A 20,940-nucleotide genomic window follows, 5' to 3' on the forward strand; every position below is an offset into this window, starting at 1 on the left:
GTTGCAACCGCGTCCTTCTACTATACATGCCGAAAGACCGCAACGAAACACAGCACAATCCAGTATTATTTGCATACCTGCAGTAAGTCCAATTCAATTACACCGACAAGATGCCATACATCACTTCTCCTCAAGATGGTGCTTCACTTTTCTACATCGACTACCGCCCGTCCACCCAAGTCACCTTCCAACCGGACCCCGACTCCATTGCCAGAAACAAGGACAAGACACTTTTCTTCATTCACGGATGGCCTATGAGCGGCCGCATGTACGAGAACCTCATGCTGCCACTCAGTCAGACACATGGCATCCGCTGCATTGCAAGTGACAGGCGGGGTTTCGGAAAAAGTGAGTGGCAAGGCCCTGAACCCGCAGAGGTGACGTACGACACCTTTGCTGAGGATACTCTGGCCATCATCAAGTCTGTGAAGGACCTCGGTGATTTTACCTTTGTTGCGAGCAGTATGGGATGTGGCGAAAGCCTGCTGGTGTATGAGCTGATGAAGGAACACGGTCTTGAGCAACAAGTGCAAGGCTTCATCTGGATGGGCCCAAGCTTGCCATATCCGTTGAAGACAGCATTCAGTCCCCATGCGCCACCACAAGAGCTGTGGGATATGATACTCGATGGCTTCCGTCAGGATAGGACCGCTTTCGTCAAAGCCAGCATTGGCGGTGTCTTTGGCACTCAGCACGGCATCGAGATGAGTGAGACTGCTCAGGAGTTCTTTATCGATCTTGTCAAACAGGCAGATGCCATTGCTATCGAGCGATGCTGCCAGATTTTGAGCAACTACGACTTCAACGAAAAGCTCAAGTCGTTCGGAAGCAGCAAATCTGATGGTGTCAAGCTTACTGTGCTTCATGGAGGAAAGGATCAGAGTAAGTCCATGCAATGCAACGCAGGAATTCATGCTGACTGATCATAGGCATGCCACTCGAAGCCAGCTCAGAGCCGATCAAGAGTCATATTCCTGACGTTGACTTGAAGATATACGAAAACGCGGCACATGGTCTCTACCACACTGCGGCGAGCGAAGTCATGAAGGACATTCTCGCACAGCTCAATTGAAGCAGCTGCCTTTGCACTAATCATGCAAACATAACGTTTTTCATGCAGGGTGCTTCTTCTGACCAGTCAAAGCTCATCATCACTCTTCGAGTCATTTCTTGGCCCTTTGCGTTATGCTCATGAATCGCGACTGTCTTCGTTCTATTTGGTACAGTCTTCCCCTAGCGACATACCATCATACATAGTGTTGCTCTACTAGCAGTCAAAGAATTTTATAGTACCTGGGCTCAACTACTCATTACACTACAGAGCGATACGAACATATTTCCTGCAACTCTTTACCATGTCTACCATTCCCACCAGACGGAAAGTCAAGCAGCTCAACGTACCAGCAATCGAGGAGGACCCAGCTGAGCGTAAGAGGATACTGAACGTGCTTGCTCAGAGGCGATATCGAAAAAAGAAGAAGGAGCACCTGCAAAACCTTGAGCGTTCAAGTTCGTCGACCAAGGACAGCATGTACACCATACCTGAACAACGACCACCGATTTCGCCTCTTTTCTGTGTCGCATCGCCCACTGAAAACTCAACATACGAGCACATGAGCGGCACATTATGCGTAGATAAAACAACGAGCCCCGGCGCCTTCCCTCCACAGCCTGAAAGCACGATACAAGACTTCTTCGACACTGCCTGCCTAGATCCCGCCACACTCGAAGCATTTGACGCCACGTTCTCCTTCCCACTGCCGTCTTTGCCCTCTTCGCCTTCAATCAGTAACACGACGGTGTCCTCTAAGGATCACACGAGCCTCACCTCTAGAGCCCAGCCGGTGTCTGATGGTAATCTGGGCATGGACGAGGTGCACTTGCCCATGTTAGAGCTAAACCTCCTTCGTGGCGCAATGGCCATAGCACGACGAGTAGGTGTCGACTCGGTCATCTGGTCGCTCGATGCCAACTCACCTTTCCACAACTCGACAGCACTAACATATTCACACTTACCTTCGAACCTCAAACCGACCATCGTCCAAATTCGAAACGCGCACCATCCAGTCCTAGATATACTGCCATGGCCGAGTGTTAGAAACAAGCTTATTCTTGTGTTCTCACAAGAGCACGATCTCAGGCCGCCGAATGCAAGATCACCAACAGCATTGCTTGATTTGATCTATGACATGGAGGATGCTGCGGAAGGTATCAGGATATGGGGCGACGATCCATACACTGATGAGAATTGGGAAATCGGACAAAAGTTGTTTTGCAATTGGTGGTGGGCACTCAACAGTCATGTTGTCGATAGGAGTAACGAGTTGCGAAAGAACAGAGGTGCATCTGTGCTCGGCGTCGACAGGGAGGTGCAAGAGGTTGACTAATATGACTGGCGTCGCCAATAACATTCCTCCTCCCTCTTCGTCGTGCTGTCCCAAGTTTCCCGTTGCTGCTTACTCTGGAGACCTCTTCTGACTGACACCGGTTACGGCTCATTCCTTCCGACAATTTGAGCTTTGCCGAGCAGGCTACCAATCGCTTCCAGGATCCTACACTACAATTCTCACTTCACCCCTCATCGATTTGCCAATCATGAAGTCGTGTCCTGAGGCTGCTGTAATGGAGCGTCGCCACCTCACGCACGTGCAACGCCTTTGGCATCATTACTCACCAACAAGGAAAGACTTCGCACGTCGCTGAAAAAGAAACGCAAGTTATGAGCGAAAAAGCAAGTCGAGATTACAACGAGCAAGACCGGGCTAGCTCGAGGTCCATTCCATTTAGTGCTCATCCACTTTCCACATCTGCCGCTCGCTTGAGTCTTGGCTCGATCAGGCCAATCAATTGTGTCAAAGGTCTTTCAGCCTCATCGTTCCTTCCCTCCTCGCTTCCACTAGGTTATCTCTGAATAGGAGCGACCAGACTCTATCGCATATAGTGAATGCTGCCTTATTCGAATCCGGAAAAGCTCACGAGTTCTAGAGTGGCTGCCAGACCACCACGTTGCCTCGATGGGCCCAGAGTCATCCTTCCGGGGGACGCCATCGCAACATGAAAGTGCTGACACCAATTTATCGAACTCGGGCTACCCTAGCTGCTGTTGCGGCCAAGTCGAGGTCAAAAGGTAGGATGATGAAGAGCTGCAGCTCGGGCTTGACTGCATCTACGAGCTGCATCTGCTGTGTAACTGCGTTCTGGTTTCCTCTTTCACTGATTTCAGCCCATCAGCCCTCAGACATCGTTCCTGAGATCACACTCGCTACTTTTCACTGTTTACACTCACTCGGAAAGCAGCTATGCGCACTTTTACAGTCTTTACCGCCCTGGTACTTGCGGCCTCAGCTCAAGACTCAACAGCCACTCCCACGGAAGCCTCAGTCACAGCAAGCGCATCCCTCTCCGAAGCTTCAGCCTCGACAAATGCCACAGCGACGACAGGCGGACCGGTCACTCATACAGTAGCAGTAGCGAAAGGCGGCCACTCCTTCTCTCCAGACGTTACGCAGGCAGAGGTCGGAGATGTTATAGGTAAGAACGATAGACACTTGCGACAATGAGCTCTGCTTAACATGCTCAGAATACCAGTTCTACCCAACGAATCACTCCGTCATCAGAGCGGCCTATGGCTATCCTTGTGTGCCCTACGAGATGGCGCTAGGTACAGGACACTACGGATTCTGGTCAGGCTGGGAACCAGTCGATGCAGTCCTCGACGACCCCCCGAAGTACCAGATCACTGTCAATGACACCGAACCGATCTTCTTTTACTGCGGTGCACCGAATAGCTGTATCGGATATGGGATGGTCGGTGCCATCAACCCGAACGCAAGCACGAGCTTGGAAAATCAGAGACAGCTGGCAGAGGCTAGCACGTTCGCACTTGTGCCTGGTGAAGACTGGCCGAGTGAAGGATCAATACCAAGCGGAGTAGCCACATCTTCTACACCGTCCTCAACTTCGAGTTCTGGCCCGGCGACCGTCACAGCAGTTGCGTCGTCGAGTCATGGACTGAGTTCAGGCGCAATTGCCGGTATCGCCATTGGAGGTGCAGCTGTGCTTCTAGCAGCAGGCGTGGCAATTTGGTTCTGCGGTCGACAGTCACGACGGAATCAGACACCTCCAGGTGCACCAGCACAAGAGATCAGCACGGGCTACATGCCGCATCACTCGATGTACGGCAAGCCAGGGCATATGTCCACCGTTTCTGGGTACACTATGCCCCCAGGATACGAACACCAAGGCATGATGTCGCCAAATATGGTTCCGACACCGATTGATCCATTAATGGGTCACCAATCACAAATAATGCATTCGGGTGCGCCCAGCCCGAATATGCAGCACGATATGCCAGCCTTTGGATCGAATGCGAATATGTGAGTTCAAGCCAATTTCGATTACCTGCAGATTGCTAATTATCTAGGTACGCCGTCGGTACACATAACGTCGCACCGGTTGAGATGGACTCGTCTACGATGCCGGCATCTCCGAGGAGGTCGACAGAGAAGCTGGGTGTGGAGAGGTATTCGTGATCAACAGAATGCCTTCGTAGGAAGTGTATAATAGAATAATGTCTATCACGATCTTGGGCGGGTCACTCCGGCGTTCTTGTATAGAAGTATACGAGCGCTTCACCACTGCAGGTGCCAGTTGGGAGATATAGTAGCTAATCTGACGTGTCTTCACACCGTGACAACGATTTGCTGAGATTTCAGCTCCTTCTCTGCTACAACGGCATCTTCAGCCATGCCGTTGCGACTTTTTACGGCCACAATCACGTAAGTCCTGTTGCTCGTCGTGTACCCCAAACGCTGATACTGCTCATTTCAACGCTAAAGCACAAACATTGTAGATCAAAGCACATCGTCGCCACGTCGCCCAACTCCGAGGGTGTGATGTTCGAATAAAATGAGCGGTAGCATGTTGTACATCATCTTGTTGAAGGCTTGAAGCAAAACATCCAATCTTCATTGGTTTTCAATTTTGTTACCACTACCTTTCTGGCCCAATAATCCAGCTCTAGATTCGAGATAACACGAAGCCGTCGATAGAACAGTCGGTCACACAGTCAACCCAACATCCACCGATACCAGTCAGCAAACAACAAAGCAATCTATCATCTGCCATTAACTACACCAACGCCATCAACTGCAGATCCGACACTGCAACACAAACCAAAAACCCGACAAGACCATCTCCACAACCACACCCATCACCATGACCGACATCCCCATGCCCACTCCCACAAACCCACCCCTCCCCCTCCCCTCCTACAAACTCCTCTCCTTCGACATCTACGGCACACTAATCGAATACAAACAACGCATCCTACAGTCATTCAAACCACTGAGAGCAAACTTACCCTCAGATTCACCATACCGAGAATCCACACCCCTAAACCCCAGTCTCGACCACTGCGCCACAAAAGGCGACATCGAGTTCCTCAAGCTCTTCCAAAAACAGGAAGACGCCATCAAACTCGAGTTAGCTGATGAGCCGCGCCGCTTCGATGAGGTGCTTAGGGAGATCTGGCGGCGTGTTAGTAGGGAGATAGATGTGCAGACGAGCGATGAGGAGATTGATGCGTTCGGGAGTGTAAGCAATATCCAGTCTTGGCCGACATTCTCCGGGACGATCCATGCGCTGCGAGCACTACAGGATCGCGGGTACAGACTCGTCGCCCTAAGCAACGTGGATAAATTCGCGACGGACATCTCGTTCTCATCCACAGGGCTAAACAGTATCGACTGGGCCAAGATCTTCACGGCGGAGGACTTCGGAACCAGCAAGGAGGATCTGCAGGCCGCGGATCAGCGGAAGTTCGAGGCGTTGTTGAGGTATGCGGAGGAGCAGGATGTGAAGAAGGAGGAGATTCTGCATGTTGCGCAGAGTCTGGGACATGATCATAAGCCGGCGAAGGCTATGGGTGTGTCGAGTGTGTTTTTGATTGGGGATGGGCCTGTTTGGGGGAAGGAGGGGGAGAGTAGGATGGCGGTTGAGAGGGGGTTGGTTGGGTATGGGTGGAGGTGTGGGGATTTGAGGGAGTTTGTGGGAGTTGTTGAGGGGGGTGGGGAGAGTTGAAATCGATAGGTAGCATGGTTTCTGGTGGAATTTTGAAACGCATTTTTGAAACGCATGTATGATCATGTGGTTATCAAGTTGCTAAATCAAATATGCGCCTACTGAACTCCAAGCCCGGCCAATGCTCGCTGGGACTCCCCTGTTCCGGTACACCATTCATTGTCATCGTTGTTTGGTGACTGGTCTTTCCCTTCCTGTCAGAGACTGCTCAACCTTGCATCGTACTCCAGAAATAATCAGCATAGAAATGTTTACTAAACTTTCCCGGCTCGATATTCACAACATGGACATCGCCCTTCTTCGTGTTTGATACTGTTGCTTTATTGTAGTTTCCAGCCGGGTCTTGTTCGAGGGTAATTCCGAGACTCCTGTAGAGCCAGAGTCGCAGCCTATCACATAGTTAGCAAATGGGCCAGAAAAACTCCAGAAGTGAGAAAGTGCATACACAGTTGGATCATCCCCTTCCCTCTCCCTCCTCACCCTCGCATCACCCTCAACACCCTGCTCCTCCAGATCCTCAAGTTTTCTCCTTAAGCGATCAAGTTCGTTCTCAAGTCTCTCACTTTCCACCTCAAGCTCTTGAGCCTGCTTCGCGACCCGGAATTTCTTCGTATCTAATTCTACAATTTGTCTTGCATGATCTTGGCTATCATGGCCACCCAGCGCGTCACGGTGCAGACTCGATACTGTGGCTAATTGGCGTGAGAGGCGACGAAGGGCTGTTTCAGCGTCATTTATGCGGAGAGAGCGCGATTGCTGGAGGGTGGAGAGGCTGTCGTTTATTCTGGATACTGCGGCGCGGTCGGGTTGGGTGCTGAAGTTGCTGAGGGTTGCGCGGAGGAGGGAGGAGGGGGAGTCTTCGAGGAGCATTTTGCCAGTTTCCAGTAGTAATGTGTAGGTGTAAGAAATTGGGCGTGAGGGTTCTTCTTTCGGCGCTGATGCTGGCTTGCTTCGCTCAGCGCTGTAGTGTTTGTAGCTCGCTTTGATATTCAGTTGTTTATGCAGTCGTCTTCGTGGTTCTGCAACTTGTCGCAAGCTCGGATGGACGGTGTAAGATCGACACGTGCTCAGAGACTAGATATCGTGGTTCGTGACAATATTACAGTTGTGTTCTCTGAATGTTTTCTTCTTGTTTTGCGTTGAGGAAGGAGCAATGTCCCCGGCGGAAGTCGCAGTCCTCTGTTTACTCATCCCAAATAGGAAGGCATGACGTGAGGCTGGACCCTGATAAAACGGAAACCAAAATCCAAGATGTGGCACCAGGCACATGGTAAACGTGAAGCTTGCGATGGCATGTGCTCGAAGCATTTCGCATTCTAACAAGATCACCTGCGCATTCATCTTATCTGTAACCGACCACACCAGCTTCACTGAATTCATCTTTACAACTCACAATCGCAACCAAGATGGCTTCAAATCTACCATGTGAGCGCGCTACAATACAGACCATGTGCATGCGACAGTGACTAACGGACAGCAGACGCAGCCGACGCTGAGTCGCCGCTGAAACCAGCGGAACTACAGGTTCTGAGATCGCAATATGAAAAAGAGGGCGACTATGTTGGTGCACAGACAAAGTTTAACTACGCATGGGTATGCGCCATTCTCCCGCACCATCAACATGGTAACCATACTGACCTGACCAGGGCCTCATAAAATCATCAGCCCGCCACGAACAGCAACTAGGCGTCCAACTTCTTTCCGATATCTTCAAGACAACACCCGAAAGGCGCAGAGAGTGCCTGTACTACCTTGCGCTAGGCAACTACAAGCTGGGTAACTATGCAGAGGCAAGACGCTACAACGAACTACTACTTGAGAAAGAGCCCGGTAACCTGCAGAGTCAGAGTCTGCAGAGCCTGATCGAGGACAAAGTCTCCAAGGAGGGCATGTACGGCCTTGCCATTGCAGGCGGCGTGGCTGTCGCTGCGGGTGTGTTGGGTGGAATGATGATGAGGAGCGCTAGAGCAAAGAGGTAGGCTCGGAGGAGGAGATGTGTGCTTGATGGGTTTGCAGCGTTTTGGCGTGCTTCTGATATTGTTATGGTGACCTGGCTAAGAATTGCAGAACTTTGCCATGTCATTCGTGGTCCTACCTTTTGCCGATCTTCTCGGATGTACAGACCAGGACAATGAATCGAGCAACCATGCCACGACGATGGATTTGCCGCTTTAACGCCGGACCTGCTGACGAATGGCAGCTTTTGCGCATATGTTTGTAAGAGGACGACGTGGCAGTAATGGAAACTGTGTCGAGCTGGGCAGTGCCTGGCGATCGGAGACCGTTTTTCCTACTACCTGCAAGGTTGTTTGGAAGGCGCGAGGCAAGTGGCAAACATTGCTACCAAAAAACTTGATCTTTCGTTTGGTTTGGGCCATGGTGACAACTTCTCAGCTTCTGTCATCACTCACGAAAACTGTTCTCGGTGACAAGTGCCAGGGAGGATACGACTGACCCGAGACGATTCAAACACTGCATATTGCAAGATGCCCATTATGGACCGGTCCTTGCACAATACCACTTCGTGCAGCAATCATGTGGACGGTCAGCGTCAAACGGGTGACTTTTGGGAACCCTAGTGACTGGGTGAGATCGAGTGTAGTGTGCATAATCGCTGAATGTTGTTTGGCGATTGCAACTATTTATGGTACCTGTGTGCTCTCTTCTTTTCAAGTTTTGCTCATAACATTTACTTAGCCCAGTGTTACAAGCATCCATTACCTTTCGCCTCCGTCGACAGAACTCAGCAGCCTCTTGTACTTTGAGTCGGCTATACCGACAATGAATTCTGATTCCTTCCGATTCAACGACCTTCCAGATGAGCTACAAATCTTGATCTATCTAAAGTACTTCGAAGACACGAAGCTCACACTCCCAGAAGGCTGGTGTAAGAAGTCGGACTCGGTGGTCGGCATGCCCAGCCTTAACCTCGAGCTGGTTTGCCACAAGATGCGCATTGAATCCAGGAAAGCTCGCAGCGAACAGACATGCCGTATTCTGAGTATTCCAGATAGCACCGCTTTCGTCAAGGGTCTGAGATACTTTGCAAAGAACGACAAGTTCAAATGGCTCAGAAACCACATCGAAGAGCTACGATGCGTTGGGTCTTGGACACCAGCGACGGCGACGACGAGTTGGCCCATCCTCGTCTTCAAATGCCCTCGTCTGCGTCGGGTCGACTTGACGGCTGATCCCTACGTCTGCGAGATGCCGCTGCGAAACCCTTCAGATGCGTACTGCCTACATGATTTTGCGCAGGTGAAGGTCAAAATCTTCTTTAAAGCATATCTCGAAACATGTCTTGGCTTGAGACGACCGTCGGTGCGAAAAGCGGCGGTTCGGCAATTTCGGGGCTGGGCTCTATGTGATGCCCTGCAGCTGAGACACGGGTCTGAGGCCATCGCCTCCATTACTTCGAATACAACATACCACGGATCTGATCATACCGTCTTCTTTCATTGCGTGAGTGATCTGGCAACGAATTGAAACTACGCGACTATGCTAACTCAACATCGATAGAAACGTACCAATCTGTACCGTGGTGGCAAAACGTTGATCAAGAACGTCGTTACCAGCCCATCGGCTGTTGTGCGGTCCTGGATCGCTGAGATGCACGCGAGCGGGGAAATGGAGGCGATGTATAAACGTTTGAGAGAAGATGCTACCCTTGAAGTTGAGACCGAGGTCTTGAGCGATTGGTGGGACGCTGCATCGTATGCAGAACTTGTGCGATATACTGGACAGGCAGATACTACGTGAGAGACACAAGGTTTCCTTGTGGAGGCGGCACTGACTACCAAAGACGAAGAGAGCGCGAATTGTCACTGAACAACTTACTTAGCAGATCGCGAACCATGTATCTAAAAGCTACAGATGGCCTTCGTCCCGCTGTTGATGTCAAGAAGATTTGTTGATCGCGCTCGTACAGCACCATGACAACGCTTTACATACTCATCTTCTCGCCCCCAACCTCCATTTCGCTCCTCGCATTTTCCTCCTGCTCCTCCTGTCTCTCCTGCCTCCGCTGCAACAGGTACGTCACAACCGTCACAATAAGCAAAAACAGCCCCATCGCAATCATCGCCCAGTTTCCCTCATACCAGTCTGGTCCCTGCGTCACGTTATAGAACAATATACTCCAGAACATATAGACCGCTATAGAAAACATATTCATGCTGGCGATAATAACACTCCTCTTTGCATCATCACCCCGAATAAGATCATTCGCCCACGCGAACATAACCGTTTGTCCTGAGTACTGGAACCCATTCATGATCAACGCCGCAAACTTCGCAGCACGCGTGGGTGGACGCAGCATAAGTGCGCCCGATATGATTGCGGTGAAAGACAACAGGATGCCGACGTGCCACCTGTTCCGACGTGGGTTATAATCGCTGTACCAGCCCAGAACGAGCGTCGCAACAATGCCCATTCCAGACACAGAAGTCGGTATATAATTCACCTCTGAGATCGAGAAGTCCCCCGTTGACCTGAGCCAAAGCTGCATAATCGCATTAGACGAATACATCTCCGTATTCGAGTTCGCAAGCCACAGCAATACAAACGCCCAGAAGTGCCAGGATGCGACAACGCGGCGGATAAGGCTCCAGCCTAGCGCGCCGCGCTGCTTGGTCACTTCGGGGAGGCGCTCGACGGCTAGTGTTCGTTCCTCCGGCTTGAGGTACTTAGCTGATGTCGACAGCGGCGTATCAGGGAAGAACAGGAACCCGTAGATCGCGATGGGGAAGGTGATCAGGAAATCGATTACGAAGAGCCATCTGAACCCCTCGAAGCCAGCGCTACCGTCGAGATTGGATTGAATGGCGCCCTGCATGATCCCACTAAAGAGGGTTCCTGCTAGCCCCGACGACGTGAATATCGCGGTGCGCTTGCCGATTTCGGAGGGTTTATACCATGACCCCAGGATCCATTGGACGCCGACGAAGCAGCTGGCTTCGAAGAAGGCTTGGAAGAAGCGGATGACCATTATTTGGGTTGGGGAGGTGGTGAAGGCGGTGCCGAGGGTGAAGATGCCCCAGATGAGACATGTTGTTGGGAGCCAGATTCGGGGGCGGATCTTTTGGAGGATGAGGTTGTTGGGGATTTGGCCGAGGAGGTAGCCGCCGTAGAAGATCTATTTCATGGTTAGGAATTGGATTTTGGCGTCAGGGGGGGATACGTGCTGTGTTAATTTTGTTTAGGTCGGTTCCCTGGAAATTTAGGGCTTCGCGCATGCCGCTTACGTAGGCGTTGTTGAGGTTGGCGCGGTCGAGGTAGTTGCACCAGTACATGAGGCAGACGTAGGTCAGAATGAAGAAGTCGATCTTTAATAGCAGGTGTCGCTCTGCTTTTGTGGCGGCTGGTGCGCCCCAGATGACCTCTCGAAGCTTGCCAAGCGCTCCCATGGTGGTCGTTAGCGGAAACTTGCTGCGGTAGACGTGAATTTGAGGAGTGTCAACAAGGGTCGTGAAGAAACATCTCGCCTTGCAGGTTTTCTTGAGTGTTCACTTTTCTAGTGCCGGTGCTACATCGGGGTCATGCTTGATCATCAGCACGATGAAGCAAGTGGTTGGGAGTTTTGGGTGTCTCCGTCAGCAAGGTCAGGTCGTTAAAACCCCACTTTTGAGTCAAGAACGAAGATGATCGGCAACGGTCTCTGCGGAGGAGTGCGTCTAGCGCAATTGAGGCTCACGATGGCGTTGCAGCACTTCGGCAGTGGTCACCGGACTATTTTACAAGTACAACAAGTACCTCAGGGTTGGAAATGACGCGGCGAAACGTTACTGAGCATAGAACATCAAAAGCCACCCGACACAGAGACGCATATACCATAGAAGCTCGGCAGGGTCTGGAAGGTCAGAAGGACAATGCCCATCTCTTCGGTCATGCCTGAAACTGCCATCATGAGGCTTGCTAGAGTGTCCTCTCATGCCATGTACCATTACCATATGGACCCTAACATCCTTCTTCGCTTTGCTATCTCGGGTCGTTGTTTCGGAAACCTCTGTATCTGCCACTTCTTCGTCAAGTCGGCAGTCACACCAAGGTTGACAATGACAAACACTGTTGCGCAGAGCATTGTCATGTTAAGGATGCGCGTATCTCGAGCCGTCAAGATAGTTAGGGCTATGTAAATGTTGACTTCGAAGCTATAGTGAGGACAAACGAGGTTGGTCTCCTCGAAGATTGGGTGATCAGGGACGCGGTACTCTTTCAGGCTTGCAAGGTACTTGTGAACCTGATATTGTTTGAAGGAGGAGTAGACGAACATCGTCATGCACGCAGTGACCCGTGCAGCATTGAGTATGACCATTGGTGTTATGTTGGAAGGACTTCGATATGGAGTCAAAGGCTTCGGCTCAAGTGCTATATTGAGCTGTGAGTAGAATGACTATGGAAGTCACTTACCTGCTTACCTGGCTCGATCCAGATTGCGATATTCGTGACCACATAGAAGGCCATGCCAATGATGTAGTGACCAATCCACATCCTCGATGTGCTAGGCTTTGCAATGTTGACACACTCATAAAGCCTGCGCAGACCTTGAAGCTGCAGTAACAAACGAGCCCACATGGTTCTGTACTCCCATGGATTGCTCAAACTCATTACAAAGGCCGAGGGGAAGTAATGGGCTACATTGAGATGCGCAAACATCCAATATGCAGAACATAGTGACGAGCATATATAGAAATGCTTGAACCAGCTGTGTGGCACAGTAATGTCGGCTAACCAGTCGAGGACAGGATCGAACTGTATGCGAAACCATCTTGGGAAGGCACTGTCTTTGACCTCATATCTCTTCGAGGTGTCTGATCGAGCTCCGTAGTTGAGAAAGCGATCACGCAGATCTGGTATGAACCGCACAATCAAGACTGCATATGCGGCAAAAATGTAGAAGGCGCGGACGGACCAAACGATCACATCTGGGTCATAGCTTCCGAGAAGATCGCTGTCGTAGGGCAACATCCTCGGACTGGAAATAGGGCTTGTTGAGTCTACGATTAGTGTGTTGCTGAGAGACGGACGGGACGTTGAACCAAAGTAGGAAACAACTGTAACGATTCAGGAGAAAGAGGCAGGAGCTACCGGAGGACAGCAAAGGAAAGTGAAGCGAAAGGCGGCACCAGTGGAACACGCTGAAGTGGATTCGTCTAAACCGGCTTGGCTTGGGGAAAGTTGGTGTCTCGCTTCTCTTCTCTGCTCTGTTTGGCTGTTTCTGCTAATCTGCCCATTTGCCCTCACTGAAGCCTGTCAGGTGTACCTACCGTGTTGCTCAATCTTCCTTTTCGCTGTCAATATATTCCTGTTCTTTACTCAGTATAATCAGCTCTACGAAGCCATCAATCACGCGACGAGTCATTGTTTGAGCTGGACTCAATTGCTCGACATCTGACGCCATTGTGACGACTCTCCTAACAACATCTTTCGGTACCAATCTTGTGCACGCCGGTCAGGCTCAGTGTAGCTTTGTCCACATCTTGTCCGAGTATAGTCAGTCAACGAAGCATGAACAGATGATAGGGATGCGATGAGCGAAAGTGAAAGGAAAGAGTCGAAACCGGACGTGGAGGATAATCAAATTGCTAGGCAAGAGGAGGTCAAGGATGAAAATGGAGGAAAGGATGTGCCAAAGGGCCCTGAAAGTGATGCCAAAATTGTCGCCGAGGCCGAGAAGGTACCCGCGATTACTGTAGGAGATGGAGGAGATGAAGCGGATGCCGACGGTGATTCAGAAGCCGAGACGTTGATACAGTCGCCGGAAAAGAAACGAAATAGTCTTGTGGAAAGCTCGACTATGGTGCATCAAGTCAAGGTCGCAGGTTCCGATACTGGCTCAATAATTCTTGCAAACACTTCTGATAAGGAGAATGCGACCCGCAAGCGAAAACGTTCTCAGGAAGGCGCTGCCCATTCACCTTCTCGAACCTCAAGCCACCACAGCTCACCTCTTTCATCGCCCGTTATGCATATGCAAACCGACCCGGAATCAGATGGTAGCGCTGCATCTGTAAGAGAAGCATCTCCTAAAAGGCAGACACATTCGGATGCAGAAGATAAGATCGATTCTCCCAGGAAGCGCAGACGACGTCCGTCTGAGATCATACCGCCTTCTTCAGCTCATAAGCGGAGCAAGCGGAGCAGTTTCGATAACACAGAAAGACGAGAGACCCGGTCCGCAACCTACCCTCGACCGTCTGATGACGAACAGTCCGCGTCGCCTGAGCCCGCCACACGCAGTGATCACCGAAGGGGTGCATCGACACAACTAACAACAGGCGAGTTCGAGAAGAGGAAGAGAGGTCGACCACCTCTGATCAATACCAGGCGCAATCATAGTGTTGATCGCGGTTCGGAAGCATCGGATGAATCTGAACCAAGATCAAGTCGTCCACGTCCTGCGCTCCACAAACTCGTTTCACAGGACCATGACATAATGTCCCCTGCAAAAGTTGGGCCAAGAAAATGGAAGGACAAGGTTGGCAGAACTCCTTTGGCGCGTGCTTGCAATGATGGTGATTTGGAGGGTGCGAAAGCCAGATTTGCTGAGCGCCCGGAAGATCTCCACGAACAGGACAACGCCAAGAATACTCCGTTGCAGATTGCGTCCATTGAAGGATGGGAGGAAGTCGTGGAATTTCTGCTTTCGAAAGGCGCAGAGGTCAATGTGAAGAACATTGATGGCGATTCGCCGCTGATCGATGCAGTCGAAAACGGTCATGTGCCGGTCATCAAATTGCTATTACGAAACGGAGCAAATGCTCGAATGGCAAATACTAAGGGCTACGAGCCATCGGAACTTGCGAAAAAAGATGATGACAATTACGAAGAGATCCGAGAGCTTTTGAACGACGCAAAAGAGAAGCACCCGAAAAAGATAGCCGGTATGGAAACATACGAATATCACAATCGCGATGGCACATCATCAAGGGCAGCATCTGCAGCAAGCCCACGAGATTCACCACCCATTGGTGCTAGGAGCCCACCAGCATTTGGTTCGAGAAGACGGACAGGCAGGAGTGAATCAACTCGGAACGACCTCCTCTATCAGGCAAATACGCAAGAAAACCTGGTCAAACTGGCTGGCAAAGGTGATGTTCAGGGTGTGGCAAATATTCTTAGTATCCTCGAAAAAGCCGATACAGAAGCACTCATTGCAGCTGCAAAGGCTGGCCACGAAGAGGTCTTGCAATTACTCATAGCGATGGGTAAGCCGAATCCTGACCCTGACCCGGTACGTGGCACGAAAATGGTTCCTGGATACAATACACCTATGCTTGCAGCCATCGGTAGAGGTCATCCGGACGTGGTCAGGTTGCTAGCGAATCAAGCTGAATTTAATCCCACGCGAAGGTTTCGAGATCGGACATATTTTGAACTAGCTGAAGATCGACGAGGTGATCGGTGGGAAGAAGAGATGCAAGTCCTGAAGCAAGCCTACGAAAGATACAGGGATAAGAAAGCCGGATCGCCTCGAAGAACAAAAGACGCAGACAAGCTAAAGACACGTCCTGGTCGCCGGTCCTCATCTGTGAATTCTGCCAGCCGGCGGATGCCTAGCCCAACCACCACTCGGGAAAGTTTGACATCAAAGTCCAAAGACGGCATACAGTTGAATAGGCGGAAAGTCAGTGATCCCGTTTCCGAAAAGCGTCGTCACAGCGGGAATGATGATGTGACAGAATCGTCTGTCGCGATCGCATCAGATCTTGATCAGACTGTCGATGCAGAAAGGAAAGTCCATCGCACTAGAAGGAGTCAAAGCGATCTGCCTCCATTGTCCACTTCAAGTCAAGAGCCTGCTCAGCGGCGGCGTCGACTTGTGACAGGTAAAGAACACAGGAGCCGACACACGATAAGCACTTCTTCCGACAACGAGGAGATGGAGCTGGCTGAACTCAAACAAGATGACCGACCACAGTCGGCGTTGAAGAGAAGTCGAGTAAGCTCGACCCCAGATCCGCCTAATGATGCTTCCGAAAGAGCAGCATCGAAGAAACGAAGGACCGTACTCGAAAGCAGTCCAGACGAAGCTCGGTCACGGGCGAGCATACCTTCAGAACCAACACATATCACGTTTGAGAGCGAAGTCAAGCCAAAAGAGAATATAGCGATACCTGGTCCGGAAAGCGCCGCGATGATCGAACGAGCGCTGCCATCTGATCTACTCGAGGAACTACCAGGTGAAATCATCAAGCGTGAATCACCTCCTATCGCAACCTCGGCCTCTGCGGATCCTGAACGTCTGCCAGATGCGGAAGCTGTCGAGCTTGTGGCAGAACCTATCGAAGCTGAAGACGACTCTGAAGATTCCTATTCACCACCGCCTGCAACACTTCCACACGCCGATACCGTCGACACAGCCAATGAAGAAGCCGAACGCAGGGCCAAAGAAGACGCAGACCGAGTAGCAACCGAGCAAGCAGCTCATCTCGAAGAAGCTAGGAAAGTACAGGAACAAAGAGCTGCTCAAGAGCAGGCGGTAGAAGAGGCTCGACAGAAGCGAGAAGCTGAAGAGCGAAAGAGACAGGAAGAAGAACAGGCTCGACGCCGACAAGAAGCAGAGAAGCAAGAGCGGCAGAAACAGGAAATAGAGTCTAGGAGACGCCAGGAAAGCATGGAGCGGGAACGCAAGCGCGTTGATGCTCTGCCTACTCTTCTTGCCAGGACTGCGCAGATGATCGATGGCAACGACCCGACTCTGAGAGACGGCAAATGGCTGAAGAAGGTCACAACGCTCTACTCCGTGAAAACAAGCCAATTGGACCCAAGCTGTGGCGCCAACATTGCCGACGAGAAGTGGGTAGCGAGCTTTCAGGTTGCTGTTCTTCTGTCTACAAAGGACTTGAGCTTGCTGAGCTATACACCATTCGATAAGAGGCCGGCAAGCAACTGGGAAAGACAATGTCTCTGGCGAGTCGCACGGTCGGACTTGACCTACGACTTCAACCCGACATGGACCACTAGCACTGCCCGACAAGTCGAGCTCGAACGCATCAACGAGGAGAAGTTCATGGCTATGTCTGAACTTTTCTGGGTCAAGGTAAGTCGTTACAATTCCATATTCGTGTACAGAGATTTGCTAACACTAATCAGTGGTCGGATGTGCAAGATCAAGCTTCTCGACTTCCACATCTCAGCAACAACAACATTCAGCTGCGGACGTGGCCCATCTCCCTAAAGCCTTACAGTCAAATCTTCAGCTCAAAGATTACATTACAGTCCAAGCAACAGCATGGCGGTCTACCAAACGGAATAGCGAACCATGCTATACACGTTAATGGTGAGAACGGGGTTCCATGAGCAGCGTGCCCTCGATCAACGCCAATGCCTGATTTGGCACGACAACGACATCACAAGAAGTCTTCCTCTTTAGCGTACAAACCAACATCAGAGCTTTTGAAGATGCTCACTACATAGCAAGTCATGAATGAACAATATTTCACGTCATTATTTTCGTCCTCTGTTCCTCACCGCTATGCTGCCTGAGAGTGCTGTTTCCAAGCGGGATAAGGTCACGTGAGGAAATTAATGCCAAGAAAAACTCGTCCACAAACTCATTTTGCCCGTAGCCAACCCAACCTAGCAGTCTCTTGTGGTCCATGATACCAATCACAACCTTCCCTTTCTCACCTATGTAACTCTTTGAGGATCTTCCGACACCTTTACCTTTCTAGTACCACAAGAAACAGAAAAGGATAATACATTGCAAAGATGGTACGTCTGCAGCGTGCTCCCGAAAGCACAATTCGAGGTCGCCCATCGAGGTCACTTGCGCACGCAAACACAACCCAAATGCGAATCGCACATACCACCCATGGTCGGTAGACTTCATGATATCAGATGCTAACATACATGTCAATAGTCGGACGGAGAAGAGCCTACCTCCCCCGTTCCCGCCGCCGATGAAGTCGAAGTCTCTGGTGAGACCGGCGCCGGCTCAGGTGGAATGTCAGTATTGGATGCGTTGAAAGGTGAGCCCAACATGTCTACCCACCTCGACTACTTGTACTGATATCGTATCCAGGAGTTCTCAAGATCGCCCTCATCCACGACGGTCTCGCCCGTGGTCTCCGCGAAGCCAGCAAAGCCCTCGATCGTCGTCAAGCCCACATGTGCGTCCTCAACGAGTCATGCGAGGAGGAAGCCTACAAGAAGCTCGTCGTTGCCCTGTGCTCCGAGCACAAGATCCCGCTCATCAAGGTTCCAGATGGAAAGATGTTGGGTGAATGGGCTGGTCTGTGCGTGTTGGACCGAGAAGGAAATGCGCGAAAGGTCGTCAACTGCTCTTGCGTTGTTGTTCGGGACTGGGGTGAGGAGTCGCAGGAGCGAAGTGTGCTGTTGAACTACTTTCAGAGTGAGCAGTAAGCGGGTTTACACTCGTTGACTGGTCGAGAAGTTGTTCATGGGGCACCACAAGAACACTACTCAAGATAAGCAGAGAGAGACAAGACACATGGATATGGATTGAGGACAGACCGCATTGCTGCGATGGATCGAAAGCGCTTCGTTCTATACACGCAGTCAAACACACCCTTCTCGAGGCGAGTTCGCTGGCTTCACCGACCATACACGTCGCACTGAGCAGACAGAATCAAGCATATCCGGCGTCATCTGGGCTCTCCCAAAGCCGAGCTCATCTCGATCTTCTGAGCAAAATAGACGATGTGGTCGAATTTGATCTGGCACTATTTCTTTCTATCCTGCAGTACTTCCCACGATTCTTCTTGAATGGGCCATCCCATACCGACTAACGCAGTCGTTTCAGCCCGTAGTGCAACCCGCGAAGATATAGAACGGCTGACAGCATGTGATCGAGGTAAAGTCTAGAGCTCGAGTTTGCCCATCACTCGCCTATACCGCATTCCCTATACATTGGTATGCTCTGCTGCTGATTCTTGCTCTCATACTATCATCCTTAGTCTGCCAAGAGATATCCACGTCTTGTCCACGCTTGCCTTGAGATTAGAACACAACCCAGCCGTCCTTGCAGTAACGTATTTTTTAGTTAGCTGAGTCACGCATGCCAAATGGGTCACGAAACTACGAAAGATGTCTTCGAAACGCAGCTTGTACGCAAGACCTTCTGACTTTACTATATTGTGACCTGTATGCTAAGGTAGGGAATCGGTAGGCGAATCGACGTACGTAGTCTATACACGATTATTCGTAGTTGTGGTGAAGCAGCAGTATGCTTCTGAATGTGGTCAAAATCAGCTATCTCAGCGCCGAATGTTCAGATCAAGATTGCGACTCAAGTATGAAACTTAGCCGAGGTGACCCATTTGGCATGCGTGACCCAGCTGACTGAAAAATACGTTAATTGTCTCCCTTTAGTACTGTAAGCTCCAAACCTCTCCGAATCCATATCAGAGATACTGGCCGATAGTTGTAGCTGAGTCATGGCAAAAATTACAGATCTTCCACCTGAAATCATCAGAATAATAATCCTCGACTTGGACTTTCATCCTGAACAGGTCACTTTCCAGTATGAATGCTGGTTCAGTCTCTCGAACTTCCTGTAAGCTTCAGACTACTTCCTCGAGGTCGCTACTGCCATGGAGCGAAATAGATCACTCCTCCTCGCGGCACTTCAGAAAACACTTGAGATCGCAAACGACAAAACAAAGGGAGAAGAAGGCACGAGAGTTTCGTACTGAAATCGAGCGCTATCTTAGGATGAAGAATGGTCTGAAAAGTGCGCTCGCTGTTCAGGCTGAGAGACCTATGTAGTCGATGATCAATAGGGCGGCACAGTCTGGTCTGGATAATCTTCACTTTTCACTTTTCACTGGTTGGGTGAAAAGAGAATCTGCCACGCCTGCCTGACCTCATTCAGGTATCTGCATCGCTAATCGCGCCTTCCTAGTTGACCTGACCAACTAGCCTTGGAGAAGAGTAATTTCCTCAAGCAGTTCTGTACAGTTCGACCTCGCAACAACAAACTCTGTACGCTTTCATCCTACCGTCCCTTCCCCGAATCAGCCAAGCCGGCAACCACTAACACATCATCCCAGACCCTCACCTCAACTCACAATGCCCCACCCTAACCTCCCTCCCACCCGAACTCATCCACAAGATCATCAAAGCCATCATCGGCCCAGTCAACACCCTCACCACCGAACGTATTCACCAACTAAGCAACTTCCTCTCGTCGTCATTCTACTTTCTCGAGGTTGCGAGAGCGATGGAGGTGGCGTTGAAGGGGCTACGAGCCGTGGAGAGGAGTGCGATTAGGCTTGCGGTATCGAGGGCTGAGGGGAAGATGGAGGATTGGGGGTTGGCTGTTGTGGAGGAATAGATATGGGGATGGATTGTGAGTGAAATTCGATTAATCAAGCCACGGATGCGAATGGTAGTGGGTCTGGTTGGAGTCATCAGTGAAGAGTCGGTCCTCGTGCAGAGCATCGATGTATGCCGTGAAGGATCGAGGACACGTCGCGCGAGCAAAAGGCTCTGAGCAAGTTTGTTGTCAAGCCGATGCAGGACAACCACAAACTGCGGCGGAATGGTACCAAAAATCAATCAAGAGCGTCATCTCGTCCATTCTAGCAAACTACCGATCCTTCGGCCACAACGTCGAAATGACAGCTCAACCGAGTCAAGACACATATGTCTGATCGAAGAAAAGGTGTATCTAGACCATTTGATCCCTTTCTTTACGAAACACACCATCATTTCGGGCCGAAATATTCTGAGCACATGCTCGAGTCCTACCTGATAGAAGCCACCTCGACACAAGATACAATCGAGAACATTATGATGGCTAAACTTACAGATCTCTCGCCTGAGCTCCTCAAAGTCGTCATCGAAGCCACTCTGGTTCCGGACCTGACGTGCACTGTCAAACAACGACGTCCT

At 50.7% G+C, this 20,940-nt stretch overlaps 10 protein-coding genes across 10 annotated transcripts; 7 read left to right on the top strand and 3 right to left on the bottom strand.

Annotated features, from left to right (window-relative positions):
- Positions 1-110: 110 nt before the first annotated feature.
- PMZ80_008962 (uncharacterized protein) lies at positions 111-1,072 on the top strand (the record flags this gene model as incomplete). Its single annotated transcript, XM_064877358.1, has 2 exons — positions 111-882; positions 930-1,072. 2 exons carry the CDS (start codon positions 111-113, stop codon positions 1,070-1,072), a joined length of 915 nt encoding a protein of 304 aa, XP_064726860.1.
- A 283-nt stretch (positions 1,073-1,355) lies between these two features.
- On the top strand, positions 1,356-2,387 carry PMZ80_008963 (uncharacterized protein; the record flags this gene model as incomplete). Its single annotated transcript, XM_064877359.1, has 1 exon — positions 1,356-2,387. One exon carries the CDS (start codon positions 1,356-1,358, stop codon positions 2,385-2,387), a length of 1,032 nt encoding a protein of 343 aa, XP_064726861.1.
- Positions 2,388-3,299: 912 nt separating this feature from the next.
- On the top strand, positions 3,300-4,532 carry PMZ80_008964 (uncharacterized protein; the record flags this gene model as incomplete). The annotated part of the gene is made up of 3 exons (XM_064877360.1): positions 3,300-3,531; positions 3,581-4,376; positions 4,424-4,532. 3 exons carry the CDS (start codon positions 3,300-3,302, stop codon positions 4,530-4,532), a joined length of 1,137 nt encoding a protein of 378 aa, XP_064726862.1.
- A 685-nt stretch (positions 4,533-5,217) lies between these two features.
- On the top strand, positions 5,218-6,081 carry PMZ80_008965 (uncharacterized protein; the record flags this gene model as incomplete). Its single annotated transcript, XM_064877361.1, has 1 exon — positions 5,218-6,081. The coding sequence occupies one exon, from the start codon at positions 5,218-5,220 to the stop codon at positions 6,079-6,081; it is 864 nt and encodes a 287-aa protein (XP_064726863.1).
- Positions 6,082-6,289: 208 nt separating this feature from the next.
- Positions 6,290-6,951, bottom strand: spc24 (putative kinetochore protein spc24; the record flags this gene model as incomplete). Its single annotated transcript, XM_064877362.1, has 2 exons — positions 6,290-6,470; positions 6,527-6,951. The coding sequence occupies 2 exons, from the start codon at positions 6,949-6,951 to the stop codon at positions 6,290-6,292; spliced, it is 606 nt and encodes a 201-aa protein (XP_064726864.1).
- Positions 6,952-7,487: 536 nt separating this feature from the next.
- FIS1 (mitochondrial membrane protein) lies at positions 7,488-8,060 on the top strand (the record flags this gene model as incomplete). Its single annotated transcript, XM_064877363.1, has 3 exons — positions 7,488-7,506; positions 7,562-7,674; positions 7,728-8,060. 3 exons carry the CDS (start codon positions 7,488-7,490, stop codon positions 8,058-8,060), a joined length of 465 nt encoding a protein of 154 aa, XP_064726865.1.
- Positions 8,061-8,862: 802 nt separating this feature from the next.
- Positions 8,863-9,840, top strand: PMZ80_008968 (uncharacterized protein; the record flags this gene model as incomplete). Its single annotated transcript, XM_064877364.1, has 2 exons — positions 8,863-9,543; positions 9,601-9,840. 2 exons carry the CDS (start codon positions 8,863-8,865, stop codon positions 9,838-9,840), a joined length of 921 nt encoding a protein of 306 aa, XP_064726866.1.
- A 184-nt stretch (positions 9,841-10,024) lies between these two features.
- Positions 10,025-11,486, bottom strand: PMZ80_008969 (uncharacterized protein; the record flags this gene model as incomplete). Its single annotated transcript, XM_064877365.1, has 2 exons — positions 10,025-11,215; positions 11,325-11,486. The coding sequence occupies 2 exons, from the start codon at positions 11,484-11,486 to the stop codon at positions 10,025-10,027; spliced, it is 1,353 nt and encodes a 450-aa protein (XP_064726867.1).
- A 536-nt stretch (positions 11,487-12,022) lies between these two features.
- PMZ80_008970 (uncharacterized protein) lies at positions 12,023-13,047 on the bottom strand (the record flags this gene model as incomplete). The annotated part of the gene is made up of 2 exons (XM_064877366.1): positions 12,023-12,447; positions 12,498-13,047. The coding sequence occupies 2 exons, from the start codon at positions 13,045-13,047 to the stop codon at positions 12,023-12,025; spliced, it is 975 nt and encodes a 324-aa protein (XP_064726868.1).
- Positions 13,048-13,609: 562 nt separating this feature from the next.
- On the top strand, positions 13,610-20,380 carry PMZ80_008971 (uncharacterized protein; the record flags this gene model as incomplete). Its single annotated transcript, XM_064877367.1, has 5 exons — positions 13,610-17,122; positions 17,176-17,373; positions 17,945-18,053; positions 18,107-18,436; positions 20,097-20,380. 5 exons carry the CDS (start codon positions 13,610-13,612, stop codon positions 20,378-20,380), a joined length of 4,434 nt encoding a protein of 1,477 aa, XP_064726869.1.
- Positions 20,381-20,940: the final 560 nt, after the last annotated feature.

This window comes from Knufia obscura (assembly GCF_036327395.1).
Source record: "Knufia obscura strain CCFEE 5817 isolate CBS 148926 chromosome Unknown scaffold_12, whole genome shotgun sequence".
NCBI lineage: Eukaryota > Fungi > Ascomycota > Eurotiomycetes > Chaetothyriales > Trichomeriaceae > Knufia > Knufia obscura.